Raw genomic sequence first — 10,529 nt, forward strand, 5'->3', positions numbered from 1 at the left:
GTCCGAGGAAAACGTTGTATTTCTGTTTCCTGGTGTAATGTCGAGCGAACGTGATATAACAGGATTGGGTTGTTGTTTTTTTGCAGCGTTTACAAAAAGAGCATTACTCACAACCAGATGTAAAAGTGCAATAAATGAACAACATACAGCAAATTTAAAACAACTAAAATAATATTTCAGAGGGAACAATAACAATTAGGCCTACGCGGCTACGTAATAAACTATGACCGTAAACCATAGAAAACGACGACACACCATTCTTGCGCTCGTCATGTCTCCATTCAACCAGGAGTAAAACTCGGCTACATGCTCGGCTACATGAGTGGCTAGTGACGTGGGTGTGGGAGCCAGATTCCTGTGGACTCCACCCAGCTGCTCCGATCTGCTGTGTTCCGGGAAATGTTCGACTGCAACTGGAAGTCTCGCGGGGCCCACAACCCACTCTAAAGTCCCACTCTAAAAACACTACTGGTTTTCACGACGCAAAAGGAAAGTCTTCAAGTTTCGAACTATCCGTGGGATCTCAACTCGGTACGTTATACTTTATGTGTCGTTGGGTTTTTTGCTTCAAACAATATCATGTACCGTTTAAGATCGATTGTGGATCTTATGGACAGTTTCTAACTCAATTGCCTTTTTTAGTCGTGTTCGTTTTGGCGGCCTCTCAAATGTAAATTGTTTTGTGAGTTGAAGTCACTGGTCCAGTTTGTTTAGATTTAAAGTTGCACCAGTGTCGTCGGGGGCGGGGGGTGTTACGTAAGAGACGGATGTGAACTTTCAAAGATGAAAAAAAGGTTTTGAGAAATTCTAATTTGTGGATGGATGATTTGTGCAGAACATATGTCCTACTTGTGTTTGCAATGTACGCAGTCATCAATCATGCCGTCTCTTCCGTTTAAGTAGCGCAAAGTCTATATTTGAGGCAGGTTTCTGCCAAGCATTCAGCTCTGTGCCATCTTTGACTTGTTTGACAGATATTGCATCATTCGATAAAACATATTTAAATAATTATAGCAAAAACACGAATTGGTTAAGATGTCATCAGCATACAACACGCGGTAAATAGATATTTGTTTATATTTTTTATAGCAATATTTATTTCTGTTCAAATGACTACACTAATATTCTCGAGAAGGCAAATATTTTCAAAAAACAGTACAAATGAGAGTACTATCCATGCAACAAGCAAATGGTTAATTAATATTTAGGGATGTTTCCTTAACACCAGCTCAGTGGCCTAGTGGTAGAGTGTCCGCCCTGAGACTGGAAGGTTGTTGGTTAAAACCCCGGCTGGGTCATACCAAAGGCTATAAAAATGGGACCCGTTGCCTCCCTGCTTGGCACTCAGCATTAAGGGTTGGAATTGGGGGGTCAGATCACCAAATGATTCCTGAGCGCGCCACCGCTGCTGCTCACTGCTCCCCTCTCCCCCAGGGGATGGATCAAAATAACACGGGGATGGGTTAAATGCAGAGGACAAATTTCACCACACCCAGATGTGTGTGTGACGATCATTGGGACTTTAACTTTAACACAGTGTCGTTTTTGTAAACATTTACCTAGTGCGCAATCCCATTCCCAAAAGAAAACCGGCGGAATATATGTTGGGGCTCTGTAAACGGCGTTTTGACATTTTTGCAACATGATGTCCTCCGAGATGTTCTGAGGTAAACATTTAACTGACTCAGTATCACATGAGTTGGATGAGATGATGAGAATGGTAATACCAACAATTTAACAGTTTAATCACTCCGGCAGCTTTCAATTTCTACCACCGAGACACGGTGCCTTCCACAGTAATCATCACATAATTGGCTTCTTTTGAAAATCTCTTGCTTAGATAGAAGGATGGAAGCACTTTTTCCATTCACTGAGTGTTGTTAATCCAACCGGGATGTGACGTCATGGCACTCCAAGGTGGGGCCTCCTCTTAAATTCCTTTACTGTACATTTCCCTAAAAGTCACAAAATAGAGCCCAGGGATGTTTTTTTTTTTTTCTTAGTTCAGAACATACATATTTAGACAAAGTTGTTAAGTATGTTGTGTAAAAATCTGTCTGTGTTGGTCTGATTATAACTTATGTCACCCATTTTCGTTTATATTTTATTCACCCCTTAGAACTTTTTGAACCATTATCCATCAAGTAAAACAATGGGAATTGTGTCACTTAAACCACGTGGTGTAAATCCAGCCTTTTTCCATGAAGACTTTTTCATCCACTAACAAGACTGTTCTTTTCTCCTCACAGGCAACATGTCCAGATCAGACTACCCTCCAGGGTACAATGACGCCTATGTCCCACCGTACACACCCCAGGGTGACAATTACCCAGCACCCCCTGCGTATGGCTTCCCCGGCTTTGGCGGCCCTCAGCCGGGCCAGCCTGCTGCTCCATACCCCGCCAATCCAAACGCACCTCTTTTCCCGGGTCAGCCAGGCTTTCCTCCTGGTATGTACCCAGGACAGCCTCAACCCGCCGGGCCCCCTGGAGCCGGCTATCCCAGTCAGCCCCCTATGCCTCCTATGGTGCCACGAACCATCCCCGCAGACGTTATAAACTCTGGTAAGATGGGAGCTTTTCATGTGTGAAAGCAATGAATGGAAATACTTTGTTGACAGTTTGGAGAAGTTGTCACAATCACTCATCAGGCTTAGTTATTCGCCTCACACACAAAAAAAAAACACGCACTTGCACTTGATGGATGAAGCAGTTATTTCTGTACCGTTAGGTTTAAGATTACTCTTTTTATTTTTATTTTTTAATTATTGCATATAAAGCCTGCTGCACACAGAGTAACGTGACTTTAAAATCAATATGCCGGGCTAATTTGCACATGCTAAGAAAACGACTGAATATTCTGTGATTGTTCAAACAGCGCAACCAACCCAAAAACCACTACTAAAATGAACAGGGTGAAGATACAAAATAAAAAGAACCTTAGCTACATTTGTAACGCACTTTAGGTCCACTTGTAATTATGTTGTGAGTGTGAGAATAAAGCCAACTACCCAGCGCTCATATTTCTGTTCTCAGATGACGATTTTGCTGCGAGGGAAAGCGACTGGGACAGTCTGAGCCTTCGGCACGCTTTCATCAGAAAGGTAAAACAAGTCAACTTTAGGAAAGCTTCAAGACTCATAACCAGAATGTAACTTCTTTGCACACGTCTGATAAAATCTTGATTTTTTTTTTTTTACTGCAACTATTATGTAAAATGTTTTGTCAACGTTGTGCCTGCGTTCTTCAGGTGTATTTGATTCTGGCGTCCCAGCTCCTTGTCACCACAGCCATAGTGGCCGTTTTCACGTTTGTGTGAGTATCATGTATATTTTTGTTTGTTTGTTTGTTTCCATCTGTCTGTGACTGTATGCGCCACATTTCTGTTTCTCGCAGCCAACCGGTTAAATTATTTGTACAGCGGAACCAGGCTATCTACTGGGCATCATAGTGAGTTGTGACACATTTAAAAGTGTAAAAAATGATAAGGTAAGCGTGAAAATATTAATGTTGGATGCTTGATTTTTTTTTTTTTGCCAGTGCTGTGTATTTTGTTACCCACATCGTGTTGGTGTGCTGCAAGGGCCCTCGGTAAGTGTGATCCTGCATTTTTTGTATTGTTGACGCAAGTAATTCAATTAACCTGAATCCCACAATCTCTTTAGGAGGAAACATCCATGGAACTTGATATTGCTCTCCATCTTTGTAAGTTGAATAGCTGCTGTTAACTTGAATCAGGAAATGGTACACATTTTTCCATTTGGGCGGTGTCTCACTAAGACACCAGCAGGAGGATTGAGTCAGCGCACTTTGGCACAAAGTCCTTCATGACACACACTTTCTTTCCTTTTGTGTTTGTTGGTTCACTGCTGCAAGTGAATGAACGTATGATGACTTTGTGCTGACTTTGACAGCAGTCGAGGCAAGGACAGCTAAGGCTATTGTTGGTTGTTTGTTTGTTTTGGCAAACCGCATTTTGATCCCTGTGACATTAGTCATACTTGCCTTATTTATTGAGATCCAATACAAGCAACCTATCAAGCGACTCGATCTAAATTTTAAGGTAGCTGGCCTTTGTCATATTCTGGCACTTTTAAAATGATGAAAATGAAATGAAAATGAATAAAAATGACCATAACAAATTATGAATAAATTAAAATATAGTAATACATTATATTATAATGTATAATAAAAAATAGTAATAAATATAATTATTTAATAATGCTTATAATTAATAGTATAGAATAATAAAATGATAAAAAAAGACAAACAGAATAACAAGGAATAAGCCACAAATCCAGAATGTTGTTATATTATTATAATGTAATGTTATATTAGGAAGTTATGTTTAGTGTTCTACTGGGTGACTTTAATGCTCACGTGGGCAATGACAGTGAGACCTGGAAGGGCGTGATTGGGAGGAACGGCCCCCCCGATCTGAACCCGAGCGGTGTTCTATTGTTGGACTTCTGTGCTCGACACGGATTTTCTATAATGAACACCATGTTCAAACATAAGGGTGTCCATGTGTGCACTTGGCACCAGGACACCCTAGGCCGCAGTTCGATGATCGACTTTGTAGTCGTGTCATCGGATTTGCGGCCGCATGTTTTGGACACTCGGGCGAAGAGAGGGGCGGAGCTGTCAACTGATCATCACCTGGTGGTGGGTTGGCTCCGATGGTGGGGGAAGATGCCGGTCCGACCTGGCAGACCCAAACGCTCTGTGAGGGTCTGCTGGGAACGTCTGGCGGAATCCCCTGTCAGGAAGAGCTTCAACTCCCACCTCCAGCAGAGCTTTTCCCACGTCCCGGGGGAGGCGGGGGACATTGAGTCCGAGTGGACCTTGTTCCGCGCCTCCATTGTTGAGGCGGCCGACCGGGGCTGTGGCCGTAAGGTCATTGGTGCCTGTCGTGGCGGCAATCCCCGAACCCGCTGGTGGACACCGGCGGTAAGGGATGCCGTCAAGCTGAAGAAGGAGTCCTATCGGGCCGTTTTGGCCTGCGGGACTCCGGAGGCAGCTGACAGGTACCGGATGGCCAAGCGGAACGCGGCTTCGGCGGTTGCTGAGGCAAAAACCCGGGCGTGGGAGGAGTTTGGCGAGGCCATGGAGAATGACTTCCGGACGGCTTCGAGGAAATTCTGGTCCACCATCCGGCGTCTCAGGAGGGGGAAGCAGTGCAACGTCAACACTGTTTACAGTGGAGATGGCGTGGTGCTGACCTCGACTCGGGACGTCGTGTGTCGGTGGGGAGAATACTTCGAAGACCTCCTCAATTCCACCTACACGCCTTCCATTGTGGAAGCAGGGCCTGGGGACTCTGAGGCGGACTCTCCAATCTCTGGGGTCGAAGTCACTGAGGTAGTTAAAAAACTCCTCGGTGGCAGGGCCCCGGGGGTGGATGAGATCCGCACGGATTTCTTAAGGGCTCTGGATGTTGTGGGGCTGTCATGGCTGACACGTCTCTACAACATCGCGTGGACATCGGGGACAGTGCCTCTGGATTGGCAGACTGGGGTGGTGGTTCCCCTCTTTAAGGAGGGTGTGTTCCAATTACAGGGGAATTACACTCCTCAGCCTCCCTGGTAAGGTCTATTCAGGGGTGCTGGAGAGGAGGGTCCGTCGGGAGGTCGAACCTCGGATTCAGGAGGAACAGTGTGGCTTTCGTCCTGGCCGTGGAACAGTGGACCAGCTCTTCACCCTCAGCAGGATCCTCGAGGGTGTATGGGAGTTCGCCCAACCAGTCCACATGTGTTTTGTGGACTTGGAGAAGGCGTTCGACCGTGTCCCTCGGGAGGTTCTGTGGGGGGTGCTTCGGGAGTACGGGGTACCGAGCCAACTGATAAGGGCGGTTCGGTCCCTGTATCACCGATGCCAGAGTTTGGTCCGCATTTCCGGCAGTAAGTCGGATTCGTTCCCAGTGAGGGTTGGACTCCGCCAAGGCTGCCCTTTGTCACCGATTCTGTTCATAATTTTTATGGACAGAATTTCTAGGCGCAGCCGAGGCGTTGAGGGTGTCCGGTTTGGGGACCTCAGCATCGCGTCTCTGCCTTTTGCAGACGACGTGGTGCTGTTGGCTTCTTCAGGCCGTGATCTCCAGCTCTCACTGGAGCGGTTCGCAGCCGAGTGTGAAGCGGTCGGGATGAGGGTCAGCACCTCCAAATCCGAGTCCATGGTCCTCGATCGGAAAAGGGTGGAATGCCCTCTCCGGATCGGGGATGAGATCCTGCCCCAAGTGGAGGAGTTTAAGTATCTTGGGGTCTTGTTCACGAGTGAGGGGAGGATGGAGCGCGAGATCGACAGGCGGATCGGTGCAGCGTCGGCAGTAATGCGGACTCTGTACCGGTCCGTCGTGGTAAAGAGAGAGCTGAGCCAAAAGGCAAAGCTCTCAATTTACCGGTCGATTTACGCTCCTGCCCTCACCTATGGTCACGAGCTATGGGTCGTGACCGAAAGAACGAGATCCCGGATACAAGCAGCCGAAATGAGTTTTCTCCGCAGGATGTCCGGGCTCTCCCTTAGAGATAGGGTGAGAAGTTCGGTCATCCGGGAGAGACTCGGAGTAGAGTCGCTACTCCTCCACGTTGAGAGGAGCCAGATGAGGTGGCTCGGGCATCTCATCAGGATGCCTCCTGGACGCCTCCCTGGGGAGGTGTTCCGGGCATGTCCCACCGGGAGGAGACCCCGGGGACGACCCAGGACGCGCTGGAGAGACTATGTCTCTCAGCTGGCCTGGGAACGCCTTGGGATCCCCCGGGATGAGCTAGATGAAGTGGCTGGGGAGAGGGAAGTCTGGGAGTCCCTCCTGAAGCTGCTGCCCCCGCGACCCGACCCCGGATAAGCGGAAGAAGATGGATGGATGGATGGATGTTTAGTGTACTGAAACGAAATTAAAGTGAAGTAAGGCAGTCCATTGTGTATGGGGAGAGGGAAGTGAGGAGTGAGGTGAAGTGAAACAAACAGTGTTGAAGTAAATACAAGAAGTTTTTTTTTGTTTGTGAATTTGAAACCTTCCCTGTACAGATGACCACAGAATTAAAAGTATTATTTTCGCACGGTGCTATAAAAACGCCTGAATTGTTTGTATGCCAACTCAATTTCATCATGTCTGTCCAGCCTACTTTAATACTGATATACAATGACACTACAAATATTTAGGTTGAATTTTAATCATAATTGATGTGAAGTATGTGTTGTTTTGTTTTTCTGTCATTTTCTCTCCCTGATGTAGACCCTGGCGTTGTCTTATATGACTGGCTCCATATCCAGGTAATTAGATAAAAAAAAGTTCAATTTAATAAATCTGCCTAACTATTTTGCTTGAATAATTGTGTGTTCATTGGTGCTTTCAGTTTCTACGATACAAAGGCAGTGTTTCTTGCTTTGGCCATCACTGTTGTTGTCTGCATCGCTGTCACTGTCTTCTGCTTCCAGACCAAGGTAGTTTTATGTGTTTGTGTGTTTTTAGGGTTTGCGTGTGTGTGGTTGGGTGTTTTTGTTTATGTTGTATTCTTTCAAGCACAAAGTGTAAAGTGTTATTTAAAGGTTCCAAAAAAAAAAAAAAAAAGAGTATATTTGTTGACGTTGATTCATCTGCCCAGGTGGACTTCACCAAATGCCGGGGCCTCTTTTGTGTGCTTGGCATTGTCGTCTTTGTGACCGGCATCATCACCGTCATCGTGCTGTCCTTCAAATATGTGAGCTTCAACTTCTTCACAATAACAGTCCTGAAACTAACTTTGATATTGGCATTATTTGAATGATGTGTTTTACTCCGGCAGATCTACTGGCTTCACATGCTTTACGCCGCTATAGGAGCTATCGCTTTCACCCTGGTGAGTAATTTACAGGTCTTGATGTTTTTGACGAGTTACAAAACAATTACTTCACTGTTTCTTCTATATCAAACAAATTTCTTTAGGTTCATTTACCTGACATGTTTCGGCGGGTTCTTCCGCCTTCATCAGAGTGTCAGTGATGTGATTGTGACGCGTCTTTATCAGCTGATGGATGAAGGCGTGGCTCACCTGTCAGATTTGACAGATGAGCCACGCCCTCTGCTGTCCGTTCACCTCTCCAAAATGCTGTTCCAGGTTGTAGAGAGCATGTAGGCTCCCTCGTCCCTGTTGATGGTCCTCGGGCCCCGCTTGCGGATCTCAATGGCCTCCCTGATCCAACGCTGATGAGTTACAAAACACTTCTGAAACTGGCTTGTATTTTGCCTTGTGCTTTGCAGTTCTTGGCGTACGACACACAGCTCCTCATCGGTAACAGGAAGTACTCCATCAGTCCTGAGGAATATGTGTTCGCTGCGCTTAACATCTACGTGGACGTCATTCAGATATTCCTCTTCCTGCTACAAATTATTGGTTCCAGCAAATAAGTCATATCAGCATAGTTGCTGTAATATCACCCTGTGCTGTTTAAAGCCTGTTTTGTTTCCACGCATAATGATGTATATCATGTAAATCATGCTGCACTATTTCATAAGGGCTGAATTTGAGATTTTCTTACTGTGCAAGACATTCCGACGCACTCTCGCATATATTTCTACATTTTTACGTACGCGTATAAAAAAATATATATATATATATATATTCCAGGGTACAAATATTGCCACTCTTGCAGGCTTTAAGTAAACTGAAGAGCATTTTGTATCTCTACTTCTGTAGTGCTTAAATGTCTCCGGTTAGTTGCATTAATTGCTCCGGTATATGTTGCAGAATGTGTTTTTGGCAGTTTCTTGCTACAATACAGAATACCTTTGTTTTTCCACAAATTGTCAGGAAGTCATACTATGACACAGTAATCGGTGGGGGTATGGCAGGGACAAGAGGAGTAGCCTGCAAGCCTGTTAGGAAAAGAAAGCTCACTTGTGGTGTGACGATGTCATTTTCTTGGAGTGATGGTGAAGTGATTATTTGAAAATGCTAAGAATTGTTGCTTGTTGGTTTGTTTCTTGTCTTGTTGAATTGTTAATTACTGTGAGAAATTATCAGTGTCTTTACATACATAACATCCAGTAATTAAATGTAATTCCAGCAAAGTTATTTTAGAAGTGTGAACCAAACTGGTCCCCTTTTAGTTGACCCGATACATAAGAAGTAGCTCTGACTTTTAGAAAGGTTGGTGATCCATTGTGGTAAGGACTTGTAAATATTTTGTTTGGCTTTTCAAATATAATAAATAATTTTATTTGTGAGCTTTGTGTTTCATGGAGATTTAATGGCAGTTCAATCAACAGGACACTCCATCACACCAATAAATCACAAAAGATCAAGTACAACTCATCAAATACATACAGCTCTTCGTGAAGACAATTTGTGATTTTAGCATTGACACAATGTCGATGCAGCATTTTTCTTGGTGGGCTAAATATAATTACACTGTGGGCCATATTTGGCAGAGTTTGATATCCCTGTTATACAGCACGGACTTGGAATATACGCATAAAAATTATCACGCGGTCAAAATACACACTTTCTGCACAGTGTAAACAAACATATTTTCCTTTATATTACTCCTATGGTTACTTCCCTGCAAGAATTTGCAGAACGGAGTTATTCAGGTTATTCCATCAGGAGGTCCCAGAACAGGCATTATTGGTCAACTTTAACAGTCTCTGCAGCATGGCGATAGCGGCTCCCTTCGTAGTCGCCCTCGTTTGAGTTCCGTATCCTCTGTCGAACTTTCAGCTGCTTTAAACGGTTCTTGTCCACTTGCCTTTTGGCCAGCAGAAAGCCAATAATACCAGTAGGGAGGCCTATCATCCTAGACAGAAGCAAGAGAGAAAACGCATGTTGCTCAGTGATAAGGACAATGTGTCACAAAATAGAGGAAACCAAGCGTCAGCATGTATTTAGCTACAGTAAACTGGTGTACTGTTGAACTTGATACTACTTCACATGCACACAAAACTCACCATGCATACCCAATATTCATCATGGGATTTTTCGCCTTTTTAAGGGGAATGTACTCGGGACCCTCACTTTCCCTTTCCTCTTCCCCAGCCACTCCACTATCCTTTCGGTTTCTCTGTGGCTCCGTCCCACGAGTGCAAAGCGATGCAGCCGGCACTGACAGCCTCAAACACTGGCGAAGTGTCGCTGAAAGGTATCTGGTCACTAACCACCGACCTCCAGGAACGAGGGCTGCACCTGCACAACACTGAACTGTTCATAAAAGGGTAATAAACTGACTAATTATAATCGTGGCGTATCTCGTCATATACCGTCAATTATATGTGTGTGAGACTTAGCGGTGCACTAGTGTCGACATTTGAAAGTAACATTAAATGTTGTTTACCTTTGCAAGCTGTGCCAAGGACTACTGTCCCGAAGGCCGCCATGTTGTCGGCAACAGTCTGCACATGCGCATGCTTATGCGCAGTTGCAGCCTCCGGGGGTTTGTTTGTCTGCCACCTTGTGGACAATATCTGTCACATCACTGGTTCACAAAATCCAACTTTTTGGTACTTCAACGTTACAATATACATCACAATAGAAAACATTGAGTTTTACTATCGAACTT

General features: G+C 44.9%; 2 protein-coding genes across 4 annotated transcripts; one reads left to right on the forward strand and one right to left on the reverse strand.

The window, feature by feature from the left end:
• The first annotated feature begins 252 nt into the window (after positions 1 to 252).
• On the forward strand, positions 253 to 9,201 carry LOC119137253 (protein lifeguard 3-like). 2 transcript variants are annotated; one of them, XM_037276428.1, is made up of 12 exons: positions 253 to 531; positions 2,250 to 2,564; positions 3,036 to 3,103; positions 3,250 to 3,314; positions 3,396 to 3,449; positions 3,540 to 3,590; positions 3,665 to 3,704; positions 7,231 to 7,268; positions 7,352 to 7,439; positions 7,601 to 7,696; positions 7,781 to 7,834; positions 8,236 to 9,201. In XM_037276428.1, the coding sequence occupies exons 2-12, from the start codon at positions 2,255 to 2,257 to the stop codon at positions 8,380 to 8,382; spliced, it is 1,011 nt and encodes a 336-aa protein (XP_037132323.1). In that variant the 5' UTR covers positions 253 to 531; positions 2,250 to 2,254; the 3' UTR covers positions 8,383 to 9,201. The 2 variants fall into 2 exon arrangements, with proteins under 2 accessions (XP_037132323.1, XP_037132324.1); XM_037276429.1 differs by lacking the exon at positions 8,236 to 9,201 and adding an exon at positions 8,187 to 8,218 and having other exon boundaries at positions 7,781 to 7,868.
• Positions 9,202 to 9,280: 79 nt separating this feature from the next.
• Positions 9,281 to 10,458, reverse strand: si:ch73-71c20.5 (DUF4748 domain-containing protein). Of its 2 annotated transcripts, none has more exons than XM_037276433.1 (3): positions 10,305 to 10,458; positions 9,922 to 10,156; positions 9,281 to 9,770 (listed from the first exon to the last, which is right to left on the reverse strand). In XM_037276433.1, the coding sequence occupies exons 1-3, from the start codon at positions 10,345 to 10,347 to the stop codon at positions 9,599 to 9,601; spliced, it is 450 nt and encodes a 149-aa protein (XP_037132328.1). In that variant the 5' UTR covers positions 10,348 to 10,458; the 3' UTR covers positions 9,281 to 9,598. The 2 variants fall into 2 exon arrangements, with proteins under 2 accessions (XP_037132328.1, XP_037132327.1); XM_037276432.1 differs by having other exon boundaries at positions 9,922 to 10,171; positions 10,305 to 10,428.
• Positions 10,459 to 10,529: the final 71 nt, after the last annotated feature.

The sequence above is a fragment of the Syngnathus acus genome, chromosome 17, assembly GCF_901709675.1.
Source record: "Syngnathus acus chromosome 17, fSynAcu1.2, whole genome shotgun sequence".
NCBI classification, from domain to species: domain Eukaryota; kingdom Metazoa; phylum Chordata; class Actinopteri; order Syngnathiformes; family Syngnathidae; genus Syngnathus; species Syngnathus acus.

What these genes read in the sequence shown, in the direction of transcription:
- LOC119137253 (XM_037276428.1), top strand. Translation starts at nt 2,255, where the DNA reads ATGTCCAGATCAGACTACCCTCCAGGGTACAATGACGCCTATGTCCCA. An exon ending in ATGACTGGCTCCATATCCAG is followed by an intron (nt 7,269 to 7,351) that starts GTAATTAGATAA and finishes TGGTGCTTTCAG; the next exon opens with TTTCTACGATACAAAGGCAG. An exon ending in TCTTCTGCTTCCAGACCAAG is followed by an intron (nt 7,440 to 7,600) that starts GTAGTTTTATGT and finishes TCATCTGCCCAG; the next exon opens with GTGGACTTCACCAAATGCCG.
- si:ch73-71c20.5 (XM_037276432.1), bottom strand. Translation starts at nt 10,347, where the DNA reads ATGGCGGCCTTCGGGACAGTAGTCCTTGGCACAGCTTGCAAAG. An exon ending in CCTTGGCACAGCTTGCAAAG is followed by an intron (nt 10,172 to 10,304) that starts GTAAACAACATT and finishes TTTTATGAACAG; the next exon opens with TTCAGTGTTGTGCAGGTGCA. An exon ending in ATGAATATTGGGTATGCATG is followed by an intron (nt 9,771 to 9,921) that starts GTGAGTTTTGTG and finishes GCTTCTGTCTAG; the next exon opens with GATGATAGGCCTCCCTACTG.